Genomic DNA, 27,982 nt, shown 5'->3' with positions numbered 1-27,982 from the left:
TAAACGTATACACATCTGGAGATCGAAAACGTGAAACTAATAATTATGTTGAAAACAACAAAAAAGTATATACTAAAAGACTAAAAGCATAACAGACAAAAGAAATAAAACGAAAAAGCGTAAATTGAGAAACAAAACGGCTAACACACCTAAGATATGGGGTCTGATTGGTAATGTAAGTAAAGCTCTACAGGAAAGCTGTAAGCTTTTACGGAATAGTGAAAAGCTGTATATGAAAGCTGTACAAAAAAGCTGAGAATAAAACTTTTAATAAAGTTGTTGGTAAAGTTTTTGTGATTGGTAAAAATCAAAACTGTACCATTTATAAAGCTTTGTTTGTGTTTACCAATCAGACACATGGTCCGAGTCCAGCCCTGAGTCGGTAACTCACATGAGCTTATTTGTGAAAATTTTTCTTTTAAATTGTTTTTTATATACGTTTTTCTCTATTTTATGAGTAATAAAGAAAATTAAATGATTTTTCTCTTGTGGGTTAATGTTTCTGGAGACATTCTCGTAGTCTGCCGACATATGGGTTTATATTCTAATTGTTGTAATCTACCTTGGTGTGAAACCAATTTAATCAATAAAATTTGAGATGATCAAAAAAAATAAATGATAATATCTTAAGTTTTTAAATTTCGGGAGCATTCTTATAGAGTTTTGTTTCTTTAATCGAGTACAAAAACTAGTAATTAAAAAATATATATTTCATAAAAAAATAGCTTACTTTATGCACTAAATGTCAGTCACGTTAAATATGATAATTTATTTTTATTTGTTACTCCGCGTTGGGCAAATTGCAAACAGCAAGCAAAAGCTGCACAACTTTGTGTTTATATACACACAGACAATCATTTCAAGAAACCATACGCCACACACAACAAAAAACACTCTTCATTAAGAAAACAAAAATACCCATATCAGATCAAATCACTACTACAATTATTAAGATTTTAGCAGAGTATATATCAAACCATCAATGGCGGATTCGTCTCAGAAGAAAACCAGAAGAAACGCAATAACACATAAAGCATGGAGTCTCGTCAGGATGGCTCTTCTATGGGGAAGAAAAGGTGGAGTTTTCAAAAGATGGCCTTTGTTCGAACTACGTAGCTTGTTCTCCAAGCATCTCAAAGCCCTAGCTCATATGCGTCATCATAGTAGTAGTAACGGTGACCGTTATTACGGAGAACGGCAGCTTTCGTTTGATGAAACGCCGTTATTTAACGTCAAGAAACATCGTCCTACTACATCGTCTATGAGGTTCCTCCTCCTTCCCTGCATTGCTCCTCCCGTAGATTTTGACTACGACTTTGAAATGGACGGTCAGGATTATTCCGATGAGGTAAAATCGTACGGTTACGATGAATTAAAATATGAATCTTGTACGGAAGAAGATGATGAGGAAGAAGAGAAAGGGGTGGATGTGAGAGCAGAGGAGTTCATTGCTAAGTTCTATGAGCAGATCAAGTTGCAGAGACAAGTCTCTTATTTGGAATACAAACAGCACAAAGACGCCGTATAGTTATAGATTTATGGTGATGAATGATGAATTGATGATGCTTATTATTTTTGTTTATTTATGAATGCAGCTTTTGTCTTTTTTTTTCTTTTCTTTTTCTTTTGTAGAATATTTTCTAATTACGACAAGCACATAAATATTTCAATTTTTTTTTTAGAAAAATATCTCAAAATATCACTAAAACAAATTTTATTTACAATTATAGCATATATTCCATAATTTTCCAAAAATATCACTATTCAACATATAAAAATATTTAAAATTAATCTTTAGAATTTTCTTTTTATGTTTGGATTCTCAATTTCACATTTAGGATAAAGTTTTAAAGTATAGAGTTTAGTATTTTAAATTTAGGATTTAATTTTTAAAGATTAAGTTATGCTATTTTTGGAATTTTAGAGATATTGTGCTAAGTTTGGAAAAAAACTTATTTGGTGCTATTTTTGAGAATCTCCTTTTAAAAGAAATATTTTTCTTAATTTGCACTCACTTTTTTCCCCATATATTATGATTTTTTTTACCATATATTATCTTATTATATAAAGTTGGGTTTTAAAAGTTAGTCATTAATAGGATTTTGACATATGTCGTCAAGTTATCAATCTCAGATTTTGACATGTGTAAAAGTTATTATTTAATAGGAAAAATTCGATTACAACAAAAATAAAATATTTTGTTTTAAAAAATAATAATAATGTAAAAAGATAATTATCAAAGCTAACTGAATTTATTAAAAAATACAAAGTTTTCTTAAATAATTATAAGGTGATTATAATATATTTCATAAAATTCAAAATTATAATATTATTTATTTATTTTTAATTTTAAGTTATTAATTCTATAAAAAAATAGAAAAAGTGTTTCAGTAAAATATACAGTTAATTATTAATTATAAATTTTGTAAATACTCACTTCTATATAAACATAGATCGTCTTATATTTAAATAATTTATTTAAAAAGACTGCTTTCAACTTTGTTTAATTGGGAAATTTTTTTTTAATGGGAAGGTATATTTTTTTTAACCAAAATTTTTCCTACTTTCCTCTTTTTCAGTTGAAAATAAGTAAGATTAATATGTTGACAAAAAAAATAATATATGCGTCTTCTTCTCCTAATACTGTATTTTAATTTTTATTGTAGTATTTTTATATTGTTTTATTTAATTTATATTTTCAACTTTGAATTATTTGGGATTCATATATTACAGTGCTTATAATTTTCTATTTTTTATTTAATTATGTTAAATTAATTTTTTTCTAATTTCTCAACTTGATTGGTTGGTCATAAATCTTTTTTTTTCCAAACATAATTGTTACCATTATTCATTCAATCTTTAAGGAAGATATCGAGTAGAAGCTCATCAACCTAATGGATAGATAAAATAGGCTAATCAAACATAAGCTTACAACAAACATAGATAGATAGATTAGAAAAACATAAATCGTTGTTGATAGATCCATAGGAGCTCAAAGACTATGACATCCTGGTTTGCGGAAATGTTTAAAAGAATTGATTTGGTCACATATGTCACCAAAATGCACTTATTTTTCTGGTCAAGGGTCCTGAGAGAACTTCATGATGGGTGATCTTCTTGGAAGTGATTGTTGGAACTGTGCGAGTGAGGACAAAACACAGGAAAGATCATTTGTTGATAACAAGTTTTTAAAGCCACTCATACGTAACAAACCGGCCATCAAATATGGGTGGGTCCACGGGCCAGGAATAGATGTAGGGCCCACTTAGGAAGGTGGGCTCATGGATTGAGAGTGGACATGGTCTCACTAAGCAAGGTGGCAGTTGAGGCATTACAGAGACAGAGGCTACATCATGGTGTGTCAAAGACACTTCCATGAATACATTGGAAAATTTAACATTAGTTACTATCAAAAGATTTTGTAACGTAAGAAAAAGGTTTTTACTTTCATTGATTGTCGGAGCAAGCTATTTTGAGATAGCAAAAAGACGTGAACATGTTCTCTCCAGATAGGAGGAGGGCAGAGCCGAGGTTCTCTCTATGATGAAGAAGGTTGGACACAAGGTTATTTCCTTAAGGGAGAAAGGTGGAGGAGGTTGGACGCAAGGTTATCTCCCGATGAGAGGAAGGCGAAGCCAATGTTCTCTACATGCTGGAGGAGGTTGTACACAAGGTTCTTTCCATAAGAGATGAGGACGAAACCGAGGTTTTTTCCACGGTGGTCATATATTATTGTGATGATACATCATTGATTAGTATATTATGTAATATATTTTTTATTCAAAATATTTTTTAAACCAACAATTTTAATAATAAAAAACTATGCAGAAGTGAAAGTAAAATAGTTGGTGATAAAAAATATATATTTGTAACATAAAGTATATTTAGCTGTAAAAAAATACACTTTTTTTATAGTAACATACATAAAAGATTTATAAATGAATATAAATCAGTCTATTATAGTGTCACCAGACCCAGTTTGCTTCAGATCCGGAAATTACTTGGTCCAATTAAATATGGATTTGGTCTTAATAGTTTAGGATAAGTTGGTGCATTTTGGGTCAGATCATCCAATGATTCGATTGCACTTTCACCATGAAGGAGGGAGTAGGCGTCGTTCGTTTCACGTCGCTGTTCAAACGAATTGATGGAGTGAATGCAAAGAGAAATTGAAAGCTAAGACTATGTACATTTGTTTTTTTTTTTCAACACCCTCCTTTTTTCTTTTTAACACTCCACATCATCATCTGTTTCTTCCACCTAATAATTCAATACCCACTCAATTTTTATCATCTATAATGGTTCTATTTAATAAAGTTCAACACTTTACTTTATTTATTTTATTATTTATTTTTATATGTTCAAATAAAATGAAACAAGTATCTATTTATAAAGTATCAAAAATAATAAATTTTGATGTAAAGCAAAATAAAATAAAATTTAGATTACTATAATATAAAATGATGTCAAATAGTTAGAATAAAATTAAAAGTATAAAGAACTTTAACAATCAACATGGTTTAATCCACATAGATTTTTCTCATTTTTCAACACCTTCATTATATAGTTTCAACAGTTGAAATTATAATTCAACACCTCTACTGTATATAGTCTAATGGGCTCTTTTAGTCTCTCGTTGTAATTGTGCTTTACTTTGATCCTTTGAGTATCACCAGTGTCTCCATCTTCTTCTTTAATTTTGACCTCTCTACATCACACTTAGTTATTGGTTCACTGAAGAACCAAGGAGAGATGGGGCAACCGGGAGATGAGTCTATGGAGGCGATACTGTACGTTAATGGTATTAAACCTCAATTTATTTTTTTGCTGCACCAATCTTCTTTGTCACCTAATTTTGAAACAGAGACAATGAATTATATTTAAGTATGATCACACATTTGCGTAGTCAATATGAAAGTTGTAAAGTGCAATGAAGCTTCATAAATTTTTTTTTTTCTGCAACTACTTCAAAAGATTATTTTTCTTTATAAACTATTTTTATATATATCACAAACATAGAGACTAAAATGAGGCCTAAAGGGAAATACAATTGAGGCCCTATTTTGTTTATTTTGTAATTATTTTCATAAAACCGTAATTTAGTTTCAACTTCAAAAGTTATTTTTAATAATCTAAGTTTAGTACTAATTAGTAATGTCTATGTATATTTTATGTTAAAAGTCTCTAAATAGGCACATATGAAAGACAATTGATTTAAAATAACTTCAGGCGTAATTATTTTTACATACATGTTTTAAATAAAAAAGCAAAATGTTTAAATTAGGATTTTAAAACTAATGGATCTTATTGGGCATTTTTTATATAATTATAATCCATCTAATCTATCGAGATAACCGCAAACCCGTTTAAGATAAAATGCTTTTGCTTTTGTGTTTATTCTTTATCCTATAAATCATAAGTCACTAGACCAATAAAAATATGCCACATAGATTTTGTTTTCATATTTTTTTTAAAAAACTCGGTTAACAATAGTGGTAAGAAAAAACGGAAAAAGAAAAAGAAAAAAAAGCTAAAAGAAATAACTGTCAAATTGATTTTTGTTTTTTAAAAAAACGTTATTTCACCGGCGAAACAAGGATATTTCAGTGAGATCTAAACAGAAAATAAGTTATATTTTTAAAAAATCTACATTTTCTAAAACTGCAAAATTTTAGATCCCTAAATTTGCTCACACTACCGCTACCACGTTAGAAAATCAAGTTAAAATATAGGTCACGTTTTGAAACCCTTTGATCACCTATTTAAGTCCCAATCAACACAACTTATTTTTATTTATTTCTTTCCCTTGCCATCTTTTTTTCTCTAAGAATTCTCATGTTCATTCCTTTCTCAGTTTCTCATCCCATTTTGCCGGTCGTTTCTCCTCTTCATCGTTTTATTTGCGTGTGTCATATTCATAGAATTTAGCAAAGAACCTGATCCAGGTTTTTATGATTATTTGTTCAATTTCGTTTTTTTCTTTCTTTATGTCATATTAAATTTTCTCTGATTTTACATGATTCTGGTTGAAGATGCCAATGACCTACTGGATTATAAACATACTTCCCAACAAAATCGAGAAATAATAGCTCTATCATCACAAATATAAAAGTCTCGGCATGCAAATTAACGCCATTGATGAAGGTAACGAGTAATACCTCCAATCTCAATCTTTTGTGTGTTATTCAAATGTCTATGTAGATGATTTGACTGATTGAAAGATTAATGGTTATAATATGTGTAGTTTCTCAATTCACTAAAGAAATACGTAACTTATGGAGCTTTAAAATCAGGTTTTTCAAGCATCGTGCGAACTTATATATCTACTATAATGTTTCATTGTTTTGTAAAAAACTATTTTATTATGATTTTGCATTACACTGTTTTGTATTCAATATAACGTTTAAAAAAAATAGCTGACTTTTGTATGCTATCTCCCAATTTCTATAACCCATATGTGTCCTCCGTCTAAGTTCTAATTATATGTTTCTATCTTCGAGGTGGGTCATGGGTGATTACCGGCTACATCAATTACGACAAATCAATAGTGTGGATTAAGGGTAAAGAGGATTAGAAGAAGATCCTCCTCACTGAAGACAAGTAGCCAAACCTGGAGAACAACGGTATATATATATATATGGTGATATGATGACCAAAACGTAATTCAAACGTTCAAGCAGTATATATATATATGGTGATATGATGTATACAGAGGAGGAAGGACGAAGACAATTGTTGCATACAATAAAATAGTTTTTTCCTTTTAATAGTTTTGTCTGTACTTAGTTACTTTGTGTAAATATATTTATGTTTGTTTTTCTTTTAGTAAATACGTTTTCCACCAAATGTAATTGTTTCTATTTTTTTCCGGTACAAAGTACGGGTGTAATACTAGTTGTTTATATTGCCAACTAGTAAAAAGAAATACTATATCATTTTTAATCGTCAAAAATGCAGAATCGTTAGATTAAAATATATGATGAATCAACGGTCGATCCATATACAAAAAAAAATTGTTAAAGAAACGCGTTATGTCGGCGATATACATACATATATACATATCGATATCAGGGAGGGTTAAAGAAACACTTTAATTTTTCTTTTTCTCCCAATTTTTTTTCTCGCTTCTGGGTTTTCGCATGAAGAATGCTTCAATTCGACGACTGCTGAGGAGATTCACGTTGAGTAATCTTATGATTAGTATGTATTCCAAATCTGTATCGCTAATTTGTTTTCAGGATTTGTATAAAGTTTTGTGTAATCGTTCTTATATTGATTTAGGGTTTTGATTTTGATATGATTCAGGGACGAAACCATTACAATCGACTGGGCTTCTTCTTCCTCGTGGTGATTTGGTAAGGTTTCTTCCTCCGATCCTCTGTGTGTTTTTTTTTAGGGTTTCTGAATTTTCTAATCGTTCTTGTGTTGTACAGATCTGTTCGGTTAATTCAGGCACAAGACTATTTCAATCGGCTAGGATTCTTCTCCATTGTGATTATTTGGTAATTAAGGTTCATTCCTCTGATCCTCTCTTCGTGTTTTTAGGGTTTTCAAATTGACTAATTGTTCTTATGTTGTACAGATCTAGGGTTTGTTTGTTCTGTTTGGTTTGATTCGGCACGAAACTATTTTAATCGGCGGCTTGGTTTCTTCTTCCTCCTCATGGTTAGATTTCTTCCTCTGATCCTCGCTTCGTGTGTAATTTGTTTTTGTGCCAGTTGATTTGATTCTGTACTACTACGAAGCTTATTGAACTGTTTTTGATTCAAATGTTTTATTCACTTAGTGAGAACTCTATTCTTTAGCAGGGGTTATTATATGGCTTTGATTGCATTGTATCATCACTAAGAGAGTTAATGTTTTACAGAGACGAACTTGTCCATTGTGTATGGTCATGTAATTCTGATTATAGAGATGACACTAAATCAGGTTCTTTGAACTATGGTACAATGATTTGTAAAGCACGTAAATGGGGCTAACAAGCTTAGTTCTCTGTTTGAAGGAAAGGCATTTTTCAGTCACTAGGATTTGTCTCTTTTTCATTTTTGATTTATCTTTCATTTTATTGCAGGTTTTGAGACCGCAAGTGGAGGAGTCAAGATGAGAGATGAGCACTAAGGTACCAGTTGTTCCTACTCCTTTTCTTAGTTTGTGAGCACTAAGGTAAATTCCTTTTTTTTTTTGTGTTTTCAAGTTTTTGAGGACTGAAATCAAATGGGGTACAATTGATCAGTCCACTTCTGTTAGGATTTATTGCTTTATTTTATTTAAGCAATTGACTTTTTTATCATTGTGATTTTAGAATCAAGATTTTTGTTTTTGTTTTTGTGTACTTGATCCAACAACAAAAAAATTATTCACTTTAATAAGAATCCAGATCCGTATTTGGTTTTGGTTACTTGGTCTGCGGATTCTTAGTTTTGGGGCTTTTAAGTTTTGATGTTTGTTTTTGTTTTTGTTTTTGTTTTCGTTTTAAACCCAAAACAGATCATTGACAGACATTAATCTAATAGTGTTCTGTCAGATTCTATTTTGGGGACATTGTCCCGTGAACTGTTGGCTTGGTAGTGCATGCATGTTGGGAATTGGAAAAGAGGTTGCGTTTTGTTGGATTATCCAACGGCTAAATAAGTCGTAAGACAAAAGACATAGAACCAAAGAGTTCTCAAAGTTTGGTACCCTCGGCTGGTAAAAACCATAAGACATGAATGACATAAAGAACCAAAGAGTTCTCAAAGTTTGGTACCCTCGGCTTGTAAAAACCATAAGACATGAATAAAGAACCAAAGAGTTCTCAAAGTTTGGTACCCTCGGCTGGTAAAAACCATAAGACATGAATGACATAAAGAACCAAAGAGTTCTCAAAGTTTGGTACCCTCGGCTTGTAAAAACCATAAGACATGAATGACTGACCTTGCGGCTTAATGATTCCTAAGACAAAGACATAAAAGAACCAAAGAGTTCTGATTGGTACCATCGGCTTGGAAAAACCATTAGACAAAAGAGTCAAAAGACATTGGAAGGGTAGTGCATGCATGTAAGGAAATGAGTTGCGATATGTTGGATTGAGCGGACTGAAGAAATCTTAAGACAAGATTATGACTTGTTCGATGGTAAAAATGACGAGAACTTGGACCAACGTACGGCTTAAAGAAGTTTAGCCCAACGATGTAAGTATATACATTCACATAAAATGAAGACTAACAAATTCTTTTTTCTTTTCCTTTCAGGTATGTGCTTCTCAAGTTACGGTGTTCAGATTGTCAAGACTTTTGATAGGTATATATTCTTTCAAACCTTTTTATTTTTGTTTAACTGCTTTCCAAACTTGTTTGTAATTAGTATATGAAAATCACAAGTGAAAGACACATACATCATCCTGAACTCCAAAATGGTGGTAGTTTCTGGTGCTTTTATCAACCCTTAATGATGACGCAGTTGGGAACAGATTCCAATTCGAGAGACTAGGTATTATTTTCAGTTTGAAAATCATAAAAATTGCTTGCGTTTCTAGATGAGCACATTGTGTATTTTAATTTTACGATTCTCTATGTTTCAGCTCTTGTGTATCATAAGCTCTCTTATTCTATATAGTGGATGTAGAGTCTCTCGTAGATTAACTTATGTAGATTGTGTTTGTGTTCCTTGAACCTTGAAAGTATTTTTCTGCCTTGTGCTCGTAAACTTTGGTGATTGTTTTAAACATGTGAATGACATCCTAGGATTTTGCATCATCCACTAAGTAAAGGTTGATTTTACTTTGGCTTTTGAAACATTATATTGTGTGTTGAAAATACTTAATATCTCTGTTTTGGTGTTTGTATGTATAAATAACTTTTTTCATTTAATGAAATAGATGCATCTTGGGATCTACTGTAGTTACTTATTTTTAAATGTTTGTGATAGTACTGCACATTATGGTAATAATATTATTGAATCTTGAATGTCTTTGTTTTGCGTTATGCTCTAAACCCTTGGTGATTGTTCTAAGCATGTGAAACTGGAATTTTGCATTTACTATATCTATACACTAACTGAATTATGGTAATAATATTAATCTCGAATGTCTTTGTTTTGCGTTATGCTCTAAACCCTTGGTGATTGTTGTAAGCATGTGAAACCACATTATGGAATTCTGCATTATACTCTAATGAATACTGTGTTAGATTCTATAATTTATACCCCTTGGCTTGAGTGTTTACTATATCTATACACTAACTGAAAATGTCATAAAATCTCTTGTTTTACGAAATAGATGAACATAGTTGAGACTCGTGCAGATTATGATAGTATTTTTGTTAAATCATGAATGGATTTGTTTCGTGTTATGTTCTCAATCCTTGGTGATCGGTACAAACATGTTAACTGACATTCTCAAAATTTGCAATTTGCATCATACACTTGTATGATTATTATGTTAGTTTTTACCACTTGTACTCTCTGCCTTAATCTTTTTACAACACTAGTGCCTATCTTTTGGTCTCTTAGTCTTTGCGCTTGGAACTCTATCGAATGATTGGTGTATTGAGTTAGAATGCAATGTGTATTTCTTTATTCTGTTCTATGCCTTTTGTTTTAATCAAACTTTTCTTTATGATTGATGTCAAAATTAAGTTGTAGCCTTTCGGTATACATCTATTCCATTTTTACCATTCATTTTTTGTTGTTGTTGTTGTTGTTGTTTGTTTGTGTTAAACGCACAACTTGAATTTCAATGTTAGTTTTGTTGAAAAAAATAATCTCTGTATGGTCACATAAAATATAATTTTTTAGCTTTGTTGTGTTAGATTATAAAATATGTATGGTCATGAACACCGTTCTTGCATTTTTGGTTGGAAAAAGAATGATATATCATTTTGCGTTTTGAAATAGTTTGTGTGGTAAATTATACCAAATTAAAGATATACTATCAATTTTTATGATTGGTTATGAGGATGTAGATAGGACTTCAAATTTTAATCGTTTGTTTTAATGCTTGGTATTTTATATGATTAAACGTATAACTTAAGGTTGAACACTACTGATACCACCAGATATAAGATATTCAAAGAAACTTGTATTCACACTAGGAGTGGGTATTTTGTTTTGGAAGTTATCGTATGCCATTAGAAGATGGAACCAAAAACATAATGAGTCCTATATGTTGAACTCTCTACTTGAAAACTCAAACATAAGTTGCCCCAAAACACTTAAAACATGATAGTTTTTTTTTCGAATTATATATTACATATTACTATTATGCATTTTTAGACTTTACCGTTTACACGTAAAGACTGGACTTTCAAATGAATTTGAACAACAAATTATCGATGCTCATAAATAAAATGAAAAACTATATTTTTGCTTTCTATATAATTAGTAAATATTTTAACTATAAATTATCGAAAAGAAAATTTGAAAGACATTCTCCTCTTTTTTAAAAAATATCTCTAGTTTTCTACCTAAAGTTTAACTCCTCGTTTTAAATTCATGGTATAGAGGCTTTTTGGTGAGTAAAAAAAATATAAAATATATGTAACGAATATAAATTAATGCGGGCATACGAAAACTTTTGGAGATACTTGCTAGATAAGAACTGTAAACGAAAATCTACAAGATGTAAAAGAAAAATTCTGCATTCACACACATATTTGGGCTTTCACGTGTTTGTGAATATCAAACTAGTTAAATAATTGCATATTATTTTAATGTAAAATTTCACTAAAATATGTAAGTCTAAAATATATTGATTTTCAGAAATCAATATAAATAAAATATTTTAAAAAAGTTATAAAAACATATCAATTAATAAAATTAAAGAACACATATATATATAACTGTAAACTAAACGTTTTCAATAGTTATTATAATTGTTTATAGAGAGAAATATATGATTCTTGAATTATCTCCAACTCATTAACAGAAAACTTAATTTACAATAAACATAGATTTATATATATTCATACATAAATATAGAAATGATAACAAATTAGTGAATATTATGATGTGTGATTATTTATATATATCTCAGTATATAAACTAATTAATCTCAATATTTAGTGTGATTATTGATTAAAAATGAAAATATTGATAACCAAAAAGAATAAGCGTTTCAATTGTATATTCTTCTGTTTGCTATTAAAAGTATTAAGACATAACTCTTATCATTATGAATAAACTTATTACCCAAAAAAAATCATGAGATATTTAAAATCAATAATTTTAGATTATTTTCAGAAATTTTATTTTAGAATCCAATTATTACTAACATAAATATTAAATTACTCTTAAATCAATAAATACATGTTGTTATAGTTCTAATAGAAACAAGCAAAAATTTTATGATTATACGATAAAACATAAAAATATATGAATTTGATTATTAAACCACACAAAAGACATGTTGTAATAAATACTAACATTTTATTAATATTTTTTTTACGTTCAAAATTTTTATGGGTGAGACGTAACTTTTACACGAAAGAAATGCAGATTTGAATAGTAAAAAAAAAAGAAATTTAGTTACATATTATGTTTTACATAAACAGATATTGGTTCTCGGATAATAATTTATATTATATTTTTTTTATTTAAATCGATCTATCTCGCATATAATACAGATTATTACCTAGTATAAAAAATCACAAACATTTAAATTTTGTATAGAATCTTTTAAACATTTTATAAAAATGGATAAAAAAGATGACGACAGCTAATAATTCATAGCCACCTCCTAACAGAGTAGGATAATAATTATAACCAAAACTGACTATTTTTGGCAAGTGGTTTGTCTTAATAATAATATTTCATGGTTTTCGAAAACACCAAAAGACTAGGTACTAACCCGCGGTAGACCGCATGCTGAACATTTTATTTTTAAAAAATAATTTATTAATTAAATTATTTATAATAGTTTGTGATTGAAATTGTTGGATTAGAATCTTAGCATTTTTTTCAATTTTTAATATATTTATTGAAAAAATGACATCAATAAAAAATTGAGACAGTAACAATGAATAAAATAGTTTAAACCTTTGATTATAGACACCTTTGAAAGAATTTAAGCCTTTTAAAAATTCATGACTTGAGTTTTTTTGTTAAGAGGATAAAGATTTTGTAAGGAGATATTTTTTTGGTTTCGATTTTTTGGTTTCTGTATTTAATTTAGATGGATTGATTATCCATGTAACCCTGCGATTTTGGTTAATTAATATAGTAGGATTTTTAATTTTTAATAATTACTAATTATCTTTTATAGCCTCAACAGTTTAATCTTTATTTAACAATTTCTAATGGCAATTACATGTAATTTTTTACATTTTTTAAGATTATTTTTAATTTTGTACTTCTCAATAGTAGGATAGTAGGATTCCTTCGTCTATGTTACATTTTGGTTGATTACTAATTATCTTCTCAAGAAGGGGTTATTGGTTCCATCATTTTAATGGATTTAGAAATCCAACCAAAAATCATGTGTTATTCAATCATTGATTTTAAAATACTTATCAAAATTATGTGTTATTGGTTCTATGATTTACAAATACTTGTTCAAATCCAATGTTATTCATTTAATGATTTGTTTTTGGATTTCAAAATCCACATTATGTTTTAAATGGATTTGAAAGTGTAAAATAGAAGGATCCAAATCCAAGGATAAAACATGTTATTTCAAAATCCATGTTTTTTTATTTCTAGAATTTACAATTCCATATGGAATTAGAAATCACCTCTCCAATAACAGCCCCTTAGTCATCTTGTGGATTTTGTAATTGCTTTTTTAATATAACGATTAATGATCGTCGAGATTAACGAGACCAGACTTTTAAGGCTCGAAAGAAACACTGCTTAGAGACTTCAGATCCAAATTTTCTTCTTTTTTCTTCCAAATTTTGTAGTACACGACCATGGATTCTGAGAGAGTGTTGATGTCGTTTCTCCATGAGCATCCTATGATGCCTTGGAATGATCTGAGCAGAGGTGAATGCTGTGGATTCTTTGAAACTATCAGTGATGGTTACTACTGCAAATGCTGCGATTTTTTTGTCCACAAAGAATGTGCCGAGTCCTCCGAAACAGTCAAGGATCCATCTCACTCCATCCACACTCTTTTCCTTAGAAGTCATTACGATAAGCACTGCGAATTATGTGGGATATACGTCGAGAATCTATTCTATCGTTGTGATGAAATCTGTGACTTCAGCGCTCATCTACGTTGTCTAAGAAATCCACCACCAGAGGTTATTGACGTTTCTGAGAAGCATCACCACAAGCTCACCCTTCTCAAGAAGCGGATCGACTTCGACTGTGATGCAAAATGTGGGAAGATGATAGGTGCCCAGTTTCCATACAAATGTCATGAATGTGAATTATTCTTCCATGTGGATTGTGTATGGCGCCAATCAGAGTTAATTCACCCTTCAGAGGTAAACCACTCTTCCCACTCGTGGCACCCTCTTAAGCTCCACACAAGTCCATTACCGGCCTATTCTGATGAAAATTGTCGTCTTTGCGCAAGAAAAGTTGATAAGATATTGTTTTATCATTGTTCTTTTTGTAACTTCACCTTGGATATGCGTTGTGTTTTGAATCCACTACAACAATATCTTCTGAATCTGAAAGCACATGATCACCAACTCACCCTTCTTCCACGACTCGATTCTTTTACATGTAATGCTTGTGGTTTGAAGGGAGATCGAAGCCCTTATGTGTGTTTTCAATGTGGTTTTATGATTCATCAAGACTGTCTTGACCTTCCACGCATCATAAACATTAATAGGCATGATCACCATGTTTCTAGAACTTCTGTTCTTGGTGTTGTCAATTCTGTATGTGGAGTTTGTCACCAGAAGGTGGATTGGACTTGTGGAGGTTATTCTTGTTTGCGGTGTCTCCGCTATATCGTTCATTCGAAATGTGCTACTAAGCATGATGTGTGGAATGGGAAAGAACTTGAAGGAGTACCTGAAGAAATGGAAGATATAGAGCCGTTTGTGGTAATAGATGACAACACAATACAATATTTTAGCCACACAGAGCATTACCTAAGACTCCACGTTAATGGTGTTCTATGTGATGACAACAAGCGGTGCAGAGCATGCGCCCATCCCATCTGTCTACAATTCTTCTATTGTTGTATGGATTGTGACTTCATTCTTCACCAAGATTGCGCTGGATTTCCTAGATTGAAATGGCATGTGCTACACAATGATCGTCTTACTTTAGTTACAAACGAGACTGATTCATTTAAGTGTAATGGTTGTGGTAGAGATTCCAGTGGTTTCAGGTATCAGCATGGGGATATGAATTTCGATGTTCGATGCAGTTCAATTTCAGAGCCATTTTTCCATCCAAGTCATCCCCATTTCCCAACATCCCTTATATTACACGAAACGTTCGATGTTCGACGAAAAAAATTTATGCAATGGTTGCAACAAGGGACAATACAGTGTGCTAAGTTGCATTAACAATGATTGTGGATTTGACTTATGCTTCAAATGCGCCACTCTACCGATAATGGTGAAGCATAGAGTTGACGATCATCCTCTCTCACTATGCTATGGCGAAAAGGCAAGTGGTAAATACTGGTGTGATATTTGTGAAAAAGAAACAGATCCAAAGACATGGTTCTACACGTGTAAAGACCACCATGCTAGTTTGCATACAAAGTGTGTGCTCGGAGACTATTCAAATCTTATGCCAAAAAGCATAAAAGAGAGTTGGTACAAATACTATGAGGCGGTGCATAATAATAGTATATCTCGTCCATTTTGCAAGATATGCAAGTTGCGTTGCATTTTTCCTACCATCATAAAGATTCTTGAGATCTCAAATGAATACGTTTGCTCTCGTGAATGTCTAAATAGGAGGATATCTGAGGGCCTGTATTGAAGGCAATCAAAAGGTTATCTTTTTTTAGATTTCTTGTATTACTTTTTTAAGTGTTTATTATTATGAGTTAATTATTTTTTAATGTATCATTATCTAATAATCTTGCAATATTAATTAATCTATATAAACAAAAAAACACAAGTTTATCAAATGCAATTTACTAACTGAGAATGTCCACAAGATGGTGGTAATCAAAGAGTTGCATATGAGGATCATTTAACCACCTCTACTGTGCTAGAATCAATGAAGCATACTACTATGCGCTTAAAGATAGCGGATGAAAAAAATAGTACGGTTAAAGAGAATAGTTGAGTATTTAGCTTGATTGTTAACTATAGCGGTTGAATAGTATAGATTATATAATAAATAATATTAAAAAATAATTTAGTTAGAAATGACAAATGTAGAGTAATAAATTTTTTATCTAATTCATAATATGAATATAGTTAAATGAAGCATCATATTACAAACTACTTAGCATGCTAAATGATTTTAAATCTTTATTATATGAGATTAACAAAATTCTAAATGTTTATTTTATAACAAAGTATTCAAATATGACATGCATCATCGTCCATTAAAAGTACATGATATTATTGAAATCACATTCATTAGTCACTATTGTTTTCTTTTTTTGTTAGATAAAAAAATTTAATGTCAAAAAAAGAATGAGTAACATGACATAATTAAAAATGTTTAAACTTTTAAACGTCCATCTTGGTTTTTCCAAGTGATTGAAGTTGGCGTTATCAACCATCAAAATCAAGCTTTAACCAACTTCTCCAAATTCTTTCTCCAACCAAGATCTCCAAACTCCATGTACGACACCCTGCGCATGCTCTCTACACTGCGCCCTGAGTCTCTACATCTGCCCTGCACAGCGCCCTGCGCTGTGCCCTACAGCCACCACCAAGGTACCACCAACTTATTCTGTGTCTGCGTTAGCGCATTGTATTGTTTCTTCAACCTAGTTTCCCTTTTATAGTGAAAACCTAGAGCTTATGTCGGTTTACCCTTGCAGACTACACAACTTGGATCCTGTATGGGCTACACACCAATATGGACCCAGTCAAAATAAGCCCATATGAAGCAAACATTTACAACAAACTCCACCTTTTGCTTCATTTGGTCCAACTCACAAAATCCCCATTGTGTTGATTCTTTCCTGAGAAGAATAAACAAAACTTTCTTTCTCTGTAGAACCTGCAACTTCCAATGATCTCTATCTTAGTCAACCTTAGGAATTTTCAACTTCATCTTCAGAAGCTTCAAGAGATTCGCGACTCTCCCTCAAGCTTCCTTCTTCTGATGACTGTAATCCCACTTGTAGACGAACTCTGACCATTGAATCCGACATCTGAAGAAACTCTTACAAACCTTGTTCATTGATAACCAATACAGAACAAAACCAACATTGGCTGTTCTTTTGTGTCCTCTAATGCCATCCTCTGACATTGCTATGAAATTCCCAGCACCTATTGAATCCTTAGACTATCTCATGACTGTCAATATATTCGAACTTTCTGAAATTTCAGTCTATGAAGCCATACAACGTCACCCTTGTTCTTGACAGCTTCTCTGAATCATCTACGATGCTCTTCAGCTGTCCCAACAAGTTCGTGTAACTCTTTACACAAATAATCTTCTTCAACCTTGTTTCTCCTGGTCTTAGAAACACTTATGAAGACCTTTACTTAATTCCCATGTTCCTCACAACACCTCCACCTAGAACCAGAACTTCTGATTCACCCACAAGTAACACCTGACTTGCTTGTGGAACCTTGATCTTGAAAACCTTTAGAACAAGTAAAGCTTGAGATATGAAGCTCTCAGAACACGATTACAACAATCACACAACATCTTCCATGGTACCTGTTATCATGATTGTATATCATTTATATCCGTCTGCAACCCAATTCACTTGGTCGACCTTTGATTCCCCTCATGTGCACTGAGCTTGAACCAAACTTACTTGAATCCTATGCAGAACACATGAATCATACATGCTTCAAACCTGAAGCAATCCCTGATTCATCATGTAAACAATCTCAACCCGATGCATTACTCCTGAGATTGAGTTTACATCCCATCTGTTTAACCATCTGCTTATGAACCCAGCCTATATGATCTGACAATACAAACTTTTGCTCAACCTCATGTTAAAACGGATGTCCGACCAACAGCTTTTGAACATCTGCTAGTCTCCCTATAACAGCCTTTAATGCTTCAATCTAGAATCCTTGAAGCCACACCTGTTGTAACATAACCCTGCAATAGTTCTTCATAATTGCAGACCTTACCAAGAAGAAACTTGGTACCAACATCATACCTTTTCTCACCATTCATCAATACAACTTGACATGTCTTCACCATTGATGAATCCTCACTTAACCTCAATGTAAGTGACTTTCCTAAGAAACTCAACGATGCTACTAGACCCACTAGCTTTCTACTAGTCTTGTCTATCATAACCTGCATCTTTATCCACCAGAGATCTACTTGAATCTTCTCCTTATACTCACATGCTTCCTTATTAAGTGCCATTTACAGAACACTTAAACTTCATGCAAGTGATACCTTTTGAAGATTCATCCACCAGATCATCTCTATAGATGGAAACAAGCAAACCAAAAACTTTTCTAGTTTATGATTCTCTTCTCAATGCAAAACCTAACCCCAGTCACCTTGCGCCAGCCTTGTAGATTCTTGCACTTACTTGCAAACTCTTGCACATTCATGCAACGTCTACAAAAGTCTTCTAGAGATTTTAAGTCACCTTGTAGAACAAACTCCACCTTGACAAAGAAAATCTCACTGACTGCAACTTTGACTCTTGGTACTCTCTGCATTCTCATTCTCTATAAACCTACCTAGATTGTAGTCCTTTCAATGCGCCCTGCGCTGTGCCCTACAACCGCCACCAAGGTACCACCAACTTCTTCTGTGTCTGCGTTAGCGCATTGTATTGTTTCTTCAACCTAGTTTTCCTTTTATAGTGAAACCCTAGAGCTTATGTCGGTTTACCCTTGCAGACTACACAACCTGGATCCTGTATGGGCTACACACCAATATGGGCCCAGTTTCTAGTTCAGACCAAATAAGCCCATATGAAGCAAACATTTACAACAAGAAAGTATATCAAGACTCTATACTATGGCTGTGAGATCTGTGGCTTCGACGTGGATCTATATTGTGCCAAATACCCACCACCAGATGTTGTTGAAAATTCTGAGACTCATCAGCACAGGCTCACCCTTCTCAAGGAGCTGATCCACTTCAGTTATGATCAATGTGGGAGGATTGGTTATGGGTTTCCTTACAACTGTACTGAATGTGATTTATCATTCCATGACCATTGTGTATTGCTTCCGTTGGAGGTAAACCACTCTTACCACCTTTGGCACCCACTTAAGCTCCACAGAGGTAAATTACCAGAATATTCTGATGGAAAAATGTCGGTTTTGCGCAAGAAATATTAATATTTATGATAAATCTTCTTATCATTGTTCTTCCTGTAACTTCACCTTGGATATGTATTGTGTTTTAAACCCACCGCTACCACATCTTCTGAATTTGAAAGCTCATGATCACCAACTCACCCTTCTCCCAAGACTCCGTTCTTTTACATGTAACGCTTGTGGGTTGAGTGGCGATCGAAGCCCTTACATATGTGTTGAATGTGACTTTATGATCCATCAAGACTATCTTCACCTTCCACGCGTCATAAAAATTAATCGGCATGATTACCGTGTCTCTCGAACTTCTGTTCTTGGTGTCATGAATTATGTATGTGGAGTTTGTAGGAAGAAGGTGGATTGGACTTATGGAGGATTTTTTTGTCAGCTATGTGGTTCATTCAAAATGCAATACTAGGTATGATGTGTGGAATGGGAAAGAACTCCAAGGAGTACCTGAAGAAACAGAGGATATAGAGCCATATGTGGTGATAGATGACAACACCATACAACATTTTAGCCACAAAGAGCATTACCTAAAACTCCACGTTAATTGTGTTCTTTGTGATGACAACAAGCGGTGCAACGCATGCACGCATCCCATCTGTCTCCAGTCCTTCTACGACTGTATGGATTGTGACTTCATTCTCCACCAAAACTGTATCAGATTTCTTCGAAAGAAATGGCATGTGCTACACAATGAACGTCTTACTCTACTTACAAACGAGGTTGATTACGCGGCTAATTACTTTAAGTGTGATGCTTGAAGAGATGGTCCAATGGTTTCAAATACCATCACGGGCATAACCCATTCGATGTTTAGTGCATTTCAATTTCTGAGCCATTTTTTCATCCAAGTCATATTGATCATCCTTTATATAAAATTTCGAAAGATAGAGAGATGAGCTGCAATGGCTGCAATGAGAAGGGTTGTGATGTGTTAAGATGCATTGAAGATGATTGTAAATTTGTCTTATGCTTCAAATGTGCCACTTTACCACAAGTGGTAAAGCATAGAGTTGATGATCATCCTCTCTCATTATGCTATGGCGAAAAGGCAAGTGGTAAATTCTGGTGTGACATTTGTGAAAAAGAAACTGACCCTAAGACATGGTTCTACACGTGTAAAGGTCACCATGCTAGTTTGCATACAAAAAGTGTGCTCGGAGAATTTTCAAATCTCATGCCAAGAAGCACAATTCAGAATTGGTTCCAATTGTTTGAGGTGGTGCTCAATGATAGCTTATCTCGTCCATTTTGCAGTTACTGTAAGTTGCGTTGTATTTTTCCTATCATTTTGAAGAGAGTTGGAACCTCAAATGAATACTTTTGCTCTACTTTTTGCTATAGTACCGTCTGAAGCAAGATGTCTAGCGAGTGGGAATTTTGTTTTAGATTTGTACCATTTCTTTTTACAGCAGTTCATTTCCATTATAAGTTGATTTCCTTAATGTGTACTTTATCTAAAAATCTTGCAGTTTTAGTTCTATATGACCTAACCTGTTCTGCATTTCGCTTTCTACAAAATCTCACCTTAAACAAAAAAAAAACCCCAAGGTTGTCAAAGAAGGTGGTAATTATTAGGAGATCTCGGAGATTACGAGATCGACTTAAATGGAAAGTTAACATTTGTATAATATTAGGAGATCTCGGAGATTACGAGATCGACTTAAATGGAAAGTTAACATTTGTGTAATATTCTCCTATTGGTAAATAAGTAGATTTACCATTATTGAATATGTAAAGAACTTGTTAGACAAGTTATATCTTTGTATAAATATAAGCCTAGAGGCTAATGAATAAAAGGAGAGAAACTTATTAGGAGATCTCGGAGATTACGAGATCGACTTAAATGGAAAGTTAGTATTTGTGTAATATTAGGAGATCTCAGAGATTACGAGATCGACTTAAATGGAAAGTTAACATTTGTGTAATATTCTCCTATTGGTAAATAAGTAGATTTACCATTATTGTATATGTAAAGAACTTGTTAGACAAGTTATATCTTTGTATAAATATAAGCCTAGAGGCTAATGAATAAAAGGAGAGAAACTATTTCACTACTAAAATTTCCTCTAAATCTATCATGGTATCAGAGCCTTGATCCTACTTCCTATGGGTTATGGTTGTGTTATTTCTGCATTCTAAAAAAAAAAAAAAAAACCTATGTTTTTCTATCGATTTCTACTATCTATTTTGTTGGAAATTTTTAATTCCTTTTTATAGTTACACGTTTGTTTTGTTTTGTTTAATTTGGAATTTTGATTTATTTTAAAAAAAAACGTGTTCGTCTCTTTCACGACAGATATGTGCACAATAGCACATGATTGTGTTTTTCGTATGAGTTTTCATGTGGTATCATCTTTCACTACGAACAAGATGGGCCACGAAGATAACTGGTGAGTGACGAATCCGACGGATAAGATGCTGATCCGAGGATGACAAATCTGAATCTGACCATGACCACTACACAAGTTTCTTCATGAACAAGAAGTTCGAAGAACGATTAAAACTTGTGATTTTGAAATCATTGGAGTTACACATTCTCCACCGAATCGATGACCTTATGGCGAGGTATAACGCTATTGATGACTCTATAGTGAGTATGAAGACCATGAAGATGATGTGATAATGATTGTCCAATCTCATACGTGTTACCACGTATGAGCTTGCGGGAGGGTATTAGGAGATCTCGGAGATTACGAGATCGACTTAAATGCAAAGTTAACATTTGTGTAATATTAGGAGATCTCGGAGATTACGAGATCGACTTAAATGGAAAGTTAACATTTGTGTAATATTGTCCTATTGGTAAATAAGTAGATTTACCATTATTGAATATGTAAATAACTTGTTAAACAAGTTATATATTTGTATAAATATAAGCCTAGAGGCTAATGAATAAAAGGAGAGAAACTATTTCACTAATCTATCAGTAATCAAAGAGTTGCATATGAGGATCATTTAACCACCTATACTATGCTAGAATCAATGAAGCATATACTACTATGCTAGAATTAATTAGGGATGAGTTAAGAGAGTCTGAAACACAAGGAGTAAAATGGCACGTGGAGTAGTCTATTTATATTCTGTTACTCTGTATCTTCAGTGAAGCTATAAACCGAGAAGAATTAATGCTGTTTCTATCGCTGTGATTGAGAGCGATACTCCATTGTTGTAACTTGTAACACATTCGCCCTCGAGTTGATACGAGAATCTGTTGATAAGACTCTGTCACGTAGGCACTGGACCAGTTTTGGCATATTGAGGCTCGTATATATATATTTTAGTGTCGTCTCTCTTCTTCTGTTTTAATGACAATAATAAAGAATCAAAAGTTGATTTTTTATTTTGTGTTTCGGTTTAATAAAACAATTATGAATTTCGAGAACACTAAAGATACCTTCGTTCTATGTTAGTCATCTAGTGGATTTTTGTAATTTTGTAAGTGGAAGGTTCTATCACACATTACTCTCAATATCTTCAGCATTGCACAAAATTCATCAATCTTCAGCATTGCACAAAACCTAAGTCAGCAAAACAATTTGCAAAAAAAATGACTATTTTTTACAAGTGGTTCGTTTTAATAAAATAATAATACGCTTAGATAGATTGTCACTATTACAATAGTAACAATTTTTTTTTTTATTGTTTTTAGTGTTAATGAGAAAGACCACCAGACAGAATCAAAAGGTCTGACACCTATTATTTTTATAAGACCATCGTCGTTGAGATTAAGAGAAGACTTTTAATAGAGGAAGAAATGTGAAAGGAGAAAGCTTTGAGATTTCAGACCCAAACCTTGTTCTTCTTCTTGAAGTTGTTCCAAATCGCCTAGTATACGAACATGGATTCTGAGGGAGTGTTAATGCCGTGGGTCCATGAACATCTTATGATGCCTTGGGATGATGTAAGGAAAGGTGATTGCTGTGGACTCTTGTTGGAAGAAGATATCGGTGGTGGCTACTATTGCAAAAGCTGCGACTATTTCGTCCACAAGAAATGTGTCGATGAGCCCTCTGAATATGTCAAACACCCATCTCACCCGGATCACACTCTTCAGCTTCTAAGTACTAAAGGACCAAGTAGATACTGCGATTTATGTGGAAGGAGCATCAGTGACCTATTCTATCATTGTGAGATCTGTGACTTCGACGTGGATCTATACTGCGCCAAGTACCCACCACCAGAGGTCATTGACATTTCCGAGACGCATCACCACAAGCTTACCCTTCACAAGGAGCAGAGCAAGTTCAGATGTGATGCTAAATGTGGGAAGACTGGAGCTGAGTTTCCTTACGTATGTTTGGAGTGTGAGTTAGCTTTCCATGAAGGTTGCGTATCGCGCCCATCTGAGTTTAAAAAACACCTTAAGCTCTTCACAGGTCAATCACCAGACTATTCTGATGGAAAATGTCGTCTTTGCACAAGAAAGATTGATGATATGTTGTTTTATCATTGCTCTTCGTGCAACTTCTCCTTGGATATGCGTTGTGATTTAAACCCACCACAACAGTCTCTTCTGAATTTGAAAGCTCATGATCACCAACTCACCCTTCTCCCAAGACTCTTTTCGTTTACATGTAATGCTTGTGGACTGAACGGAGATAGAAGCCCTTACATTTGTGTTCAATGTGACTTCATGATTCACCAAGACTGTCTTGACTTACCGTGCCTCATCAACATTAATCGGCATGATCACCGTGTCTCTCAAGTTTCTCTTCTTGGTGTTGTGAATTCTGTGTGTAGAGTTTGTAGGAAGAAGGTGGATTGGACTTGTGGAGGTTTTTGTTGTGAGAGGTGTCCCGGCTACGTCGTTCATTCGAAATGTGCTACTACAAAAGATGTGTGGAATGGGAAAGAAATCGAAGGAGTACCTGAAGAAACAGAGGATATAGAGCCATACGTGGTAATAGATAACAACACAATACAACATTTTAGCCACAAAGAGCATCACCTAAGACTCCACGTTAATGGTGTTCTTTGTGACGACGACAACAAATGGTGTCGCGCATGCACCCATCCAATATGTCTACAGTCCTTCTATGGTTGTGTGGATTGTGACTTCATTCTTCACCAAAACTGCGCTGGATTTCCTAGAATGAAATGGCATGTGTTACACAATGAGCGTCTTACTTTAGTTACAAACAAGGCTGATTTATTTGGGTGTGCTGCTTGTGGTAGATATTCAAATGGCTTCAGATACCAGCATGGGGATAAGACATTCGATGTTGGGTGCGGTTCAATATCTGAGCCATTTTCCCATCCAACTAGTCTTGATCATCCCTTATATTACATTTCACAAGTTGGAGAGATTAAGAGGTGCAATGGCTGCAACGAGAAGGGTAATGATGTGCTTAGATGCATTGAAGATGATTGTAAATTTGTCTTGTGCTTCAAATGCGCCACTGTACCACAAGTGGTAAAGCATAGAGTTGACGATCATCCTCTCTCACTATGCTATGACGAAAAAGCAAGTGGTACATATTGGTGTGACATTTGTGAAAAAGAATCCGATCCAAAGAAATGGTTCTACACATGTAAAGATCACCAGACTAGTTTGCATACAAAGTGTGTGCTCGGAAACTTTTCAAATCTCATGCCAAGAAGCACAGTTGAAGATAGAAATGCATCATACGAGGTGGTGCTCAATAGTAGTGTATCTCGTCCGTTTTGCAGCTCATGCAAGTTGCATTGCATTTTTCCTATCATCCTGAAGATGCTTGGATCCTCAGATGAATATGTTTGCTCTTTAGAATGCCTGAAGCAAGATGAGGCAATTGATTGCAACACAATACTTCCTTCTCCATCAACACTGAGCTGGATTTCTAAGGAAGAAACGACATGTGCTATACAATGAGCAGTTTACTCTAGTTACAAACGAGGTTCATTACTTTCGCTGCCTGTAGTAGAATGTCTAATGGTTATTAGTACCAGCATAGGGATATGGAATTCGATGTCGGGTGCAGTTCAATTTCTGAGCCATTTGTCCGTCCAAGTCATCCCCATCGTCCCTTACACTTCACCAGATGAAGCAAATAAGAGAAGCAATGGCTGCATTGACTTAAATTGTAGATTTGTCATATATAGTTTTTAATGTGCTCAGGATTTTTCTTTTATATTTCTTGTATTTTACATGTTCATTTCCGTTATGAGTCATTATTATCTAAGAATCTTGCAATCTTATTTTGGTATGATTTGCCTATCTAAGAATCTTGCAATCTCATTTTGGAAAAATGAAGAACAAGAAAAGAAAACATGGTTATGGTCTGTTACAACAAAAGAAAAGGTGTGTATAACTAAAGCAAAAGATTCTTAAGGACTAAAAGAACAATCATTATGAAACAAAGTATAAGGAGTATCGTCGCACATTTCACCATTGGTCCTTCTCTTTGTGTTCTCTCCGCCTGTTGAAATGTCTCTATAAGGTGAAAATTCTGTAGTATTCACAAAGAGTTTTTTTGGTAAAGAATCAAACCTTTTGTAGTTGTTTAAAGCCTTCCTCGACTGATGTAGAAACATTTTCGACATTGTAGTCTATCCGATCAACAATAGTTCCCTAATTGATACAAGAACATAAGAAAACTAATTGTTGAGAAACCAATAAAAACTCTGCATCCATTTCTATCCCTTTAATCAAAAAGTCAGCAAGAAGAAACCTGGTCAATCACAAGAGCTGATAAGTCCTTCATTATCTGAGCAAGGTCATTCACGGACCCCAAAACCTAAAAAGAAATCTGAAGTTAAATCACCATTGAAAAATGAAACAAGCAGCTCCCTAAAATATCGTAGAGTAAAAGCTTCCAAGCTACCTGTTGTATCTCTCTTTCCCTTTCCGCTGAGACATGTTGCCCTTTCTTCAACTTGATTGTCTGGTGTTCATCAAAACCCTAAGATTTGTTGAAGACCAGTGATTCTCAGTATGGTATTAGCAATGTAAGCAACGCAATGGTACTTGATTGGGAAAACTGAGTTTTTCTAGCTTGACAACCATAAGAAGTGTTTCGTAATGTCAAATATATACTTTTACGCATCGATTAAGCACTTACCATCCCACCAAGTTCATCGTCTTGATCCAGTCTCGGCATCTTTCCGTTCAAGTTAAACTCCAAATCTACTCCATCCTGACCCTATGATTAGAGAAGCCAAATATAAATAAGAGCACCAAATTCGTCCATGTTAGGGTGCTCAATACAAAAATCACAAGATTCAAAATTTTGTTTGTTTGTTTCTTAAAAAGAAAGGAAAGATACCTCTTTCTGCTGCTGGAGACGTTTCAAATACATAGACTGTTTTCTGCGAAGCTCCATGGAGAGGTTCTGAAGATCTGTTGCAAGAGAACGCTGTCAAAAACAGTATGTCAAAGAGTAGGTCAAGTCCATTGGAGAACCCCACTATACATACATGTAGACAGAACTTCAACCTCATGCTATAAACTTAAAACATATATTAACCCAAAGTTTGTTACAAAGGAATCAAAACCCAAATTTACTTTGTACAGTTTTCCTAACTGATAATGTCCACAAGATAGTAATCAAGAAAGTTTCATCTGAGGATCATTTAACCACCCAAAAGCACAAAAAGAAAAGGTAATGGCTCCAACAATACCTGCACATTTTTCCTGAGATTTGATTCTTCTGAAGGCCCTCTGGTAGATAACTTCTGCAACCTCTTTTCTGAATTCCTCAACAAATCAGTGATATCATGAATGAGCAACTCGACTTCACGTTGAATCCCTTTGTTATCTCCAAACGTAGGCATCAACGCCTTTGAATGAGCCTTTGATAATTCACCCATTTTGTCTCGCACCTTCTGTATATTATAAGTTATCTCCTCAGAATCGTCAACCCAAGCTGGTGGCATACCAATTGTGAAGGCATCACTACTGCAAACAATCACAACAAAGATAGAATGAACAAATATGTCAAAAGCAAGAAAACAAAGCTTTTTTTAAACCCTAAACTACTCTCCATAGTCCAATTCAATCACAAATTTCGAATCAATTCCCCAAGTTTTTCGGAATCAAATCACAAAATCGGAAATAACACTTTATATATTATTACCTTGATGGACCAGGATCACTGGTATTCAAAGGAGCATAAGAAGAGTGATTTGACCGAGAAAACGAACCGCTGACCATTTCGATCACCGGACCACCGAAAGAATCAGACGCCGATAGAGATAAAGGAGCACGCGCGCTCTTACACGCATCCCTGTGTTTCCTGTACACCGTCGTTCGATTCCTCGTCGTCATCAATGCCCAAATCAATTGATCCTCAACAAAAATAAGTTCTTGTACACCGTCGCTCAGTTCCACGTCGGAGAAAAAAAAACACGATCTCGGATTCGGAGCTTGCGTCGTCGGAGAAAAAGCAAAACGAATCTGAATCGTCAAATAAACAACGTTTCAGACTTAACAACGAAGGATGATGATTATTTGGGCTTTATTAAAAATGGGCTTGAAAAGCCCCAATGATATATTATTAGGCTTTTTTTTGCCACTTGTGATATTGGGTCAATATAAGTGTGTGGAGCACACGTTTTAAGACGATGACGCAATAGACGAAAGTGTCCGTGGACTCTACGCGGCTAGAACTAGAAGTCAACAAAGAGACGGCGGTTGTTTAGGGGTAAACTACTCAATTAGGGGTAGTTTGGTC

The 27,982-nt window shown here is 33.7% G+C and overlaps 4 protein-coding genes, 3 long non-coding RNA genes and 2 pseudogenes across 9 annotated transcripts in view; 7 read left to right on the top strand and 2 right to left on the bottom strand.

Moving 5' to 3' along the window:
* Positions 1-359, bottom strand: part of LOC104709805 — a 3,982-nt gene extending 3,623 nt beyond the window's left edge. The window contains exon 1 of the mRNA XM_010426361.1: positions 347-359. Coding sequence (XP_010424663.1) covers positions 347-359 — 13 coding nt within the window. The remainder of the gene's footprint in view (positions 1-346) is intronic.
* Positions 888-1,609, top strand: LOC104707886. The gene has a single exon (XM_010424328.2). It carries the CDS (start codon positions 983-985, stop codon positions 1,526-1,528), a length of 546 nt encoding a protein of 181 aa, XP_010422630.1. The 5' UTR covers positions 888-982; the 3' UTR covers positions 1,529-1,609.
* On the top strand, positions 5,808-6,916 carry LOC109126055. Its single transcript, XR_002033129.1, has 3 exons — positions 5,808-5,945; positions 6,033-6,144; positions 6,501-6,916. It is a non-coding gene; the product is annotated as an uncharacterized LOC109126055 (long non-coding RNA).
* On the top strand, positions 7,091-8,378 carry LOC104707885. 2 transcript variants are annotated; one of them, XR_754714.2, is made up of 5 exons: positions 7,091-7,200; positions 7,306-7,355; positions 7,434-7,502; positions 7,583-7,665; positions 8,072-8,378. It is a non-coding gene; the product is annotated as an uncharacterized LOC104707885 (long non-coding RNA). The 2 variants fall into 2 exon arrangements; XR_754715.2 differs by having other exon boundaries at positions 7,434-7,511.
* On the top strand, positions 8,851-9,734 carry LOC104707884. Its single transcript, XR_002033145.1, has 2 exons — positions 8,851-9,140; positions 9,231-9,734. It is a non-coding gene; the product is annotated as an uncharacterized LOC104707884 (long non-coding RNA).
* On the top strand, positions 13,677-16,195 carry LOC109124949 (annotated as a pseudogene).
* Positions 16,568-22,012, top strand: LOC109126086 (annotated as a pseudogene).
* Positions 23,021-25,373, top strand: LOC104707882. The gene has a single exon (XM_010424326.2). It carries the CDS (start codon positions 23,170-23,172, stop codon positions 25,180-25,182), a length of 2,013 nt encoding a protein of 670 aa, XP_010422628.1. The 5' UTR covers positions 23,021-23,169; the 3' UTR covers positions 25,183-25,373.
* Positions 25,528-27,741, bottom strand: LOC104707881 (syntaxin-42-like). 2 transcript variants are annotated; one of them, XM_010424325.2, is made up of 8 exons: positions 27,386-27,741; positions 26,931-27,204; positions 26,576-26,665; positions 26,372-26,452; positions 26,135-26,212; positions 25,982-26,047; positions 25,801-25,881; positions 25,528-25,729 (listed from the first exon to the last, which is right to left on the bottom strand). In XM_010424325.2, exons 1-8 carry the CDS (start codon positions 27,574-27,576, stop codon positions 25,622-25,624), a joined length of 969 nt encoding a protein of 322 aa, XP_010422627.1. In that variant the 5' UTR covers positions 27,577-27,741; the 3' UTR covers positions 25,528-25,621. The 2 variants fall into 2 exon arrangements, with proteins under 2 accessions (XP_010422627.1, XP_010422626.1); XM_010424324.2 differs by having other exon boundaries at positions 26,931-27,207; positions 27,386-27,731.

The sequence above is a fragment of the Camelina sativa genome, chromosome 8, assembly GCF_000633955.1.
Source record: "Camelina sativa cultivar DH55 chromosome 8, Cs, whole genome shotgun sequence".
NCBI classification, from domain to species: domain Eukaryota; kingdom Viridiplantae; phylum Streptophyta; class Magnoliopsida; order Brassicales; family Brassicaceae; genus Camelina; species Camelina sativa.
Note: the sequence above shows the minus strand (reverse complement) of the source record. Positions and strands in the feature narration are given on the sequence as shown.

What these genes read in the sequence shown, in the direction of transcription:
- LOC104707886 (XM_010424328.2), top strand. Translation starts at nt 983, where the DNA reads ATGGCGGATTCGTCTCAGAAGAAAACCAGAAGAAACGCAATAACACAT.
- LOC104707882 (XM_010424326.2), top strand. Translation starts at nt 23,170, where the DNA reads ATGGATTCTGAGGGAGTGTTAATGCCGTGGGTCCATGAACATCTTATG.
- LOC104707881 (XM_010424324.2), bottom strand. Translation starts at nt 27,576, where the DNA reads ATGACGACGAGGAATCGAACGACGGTGTACAGGAAACACAGGGATGCG. An exon ending in ACGATGAACTTGGTGGGATG is followed by an intron (nt 26,213 to 26,371) that starts GTAAGTGCTTAA and finishes AACAAATCTTAG; the next exon opens with GGTTTTGATGAACACCAGAC. An exon ending in GGGAAAGAGAGATACAACAG is followed by an intron (nt 26,048 to 26,134) that starts GTAGCTTGGAAG and finishes ATTTCTTTTTAG; the next exon opens with GTTTTGGGGTCCGTGAATGA.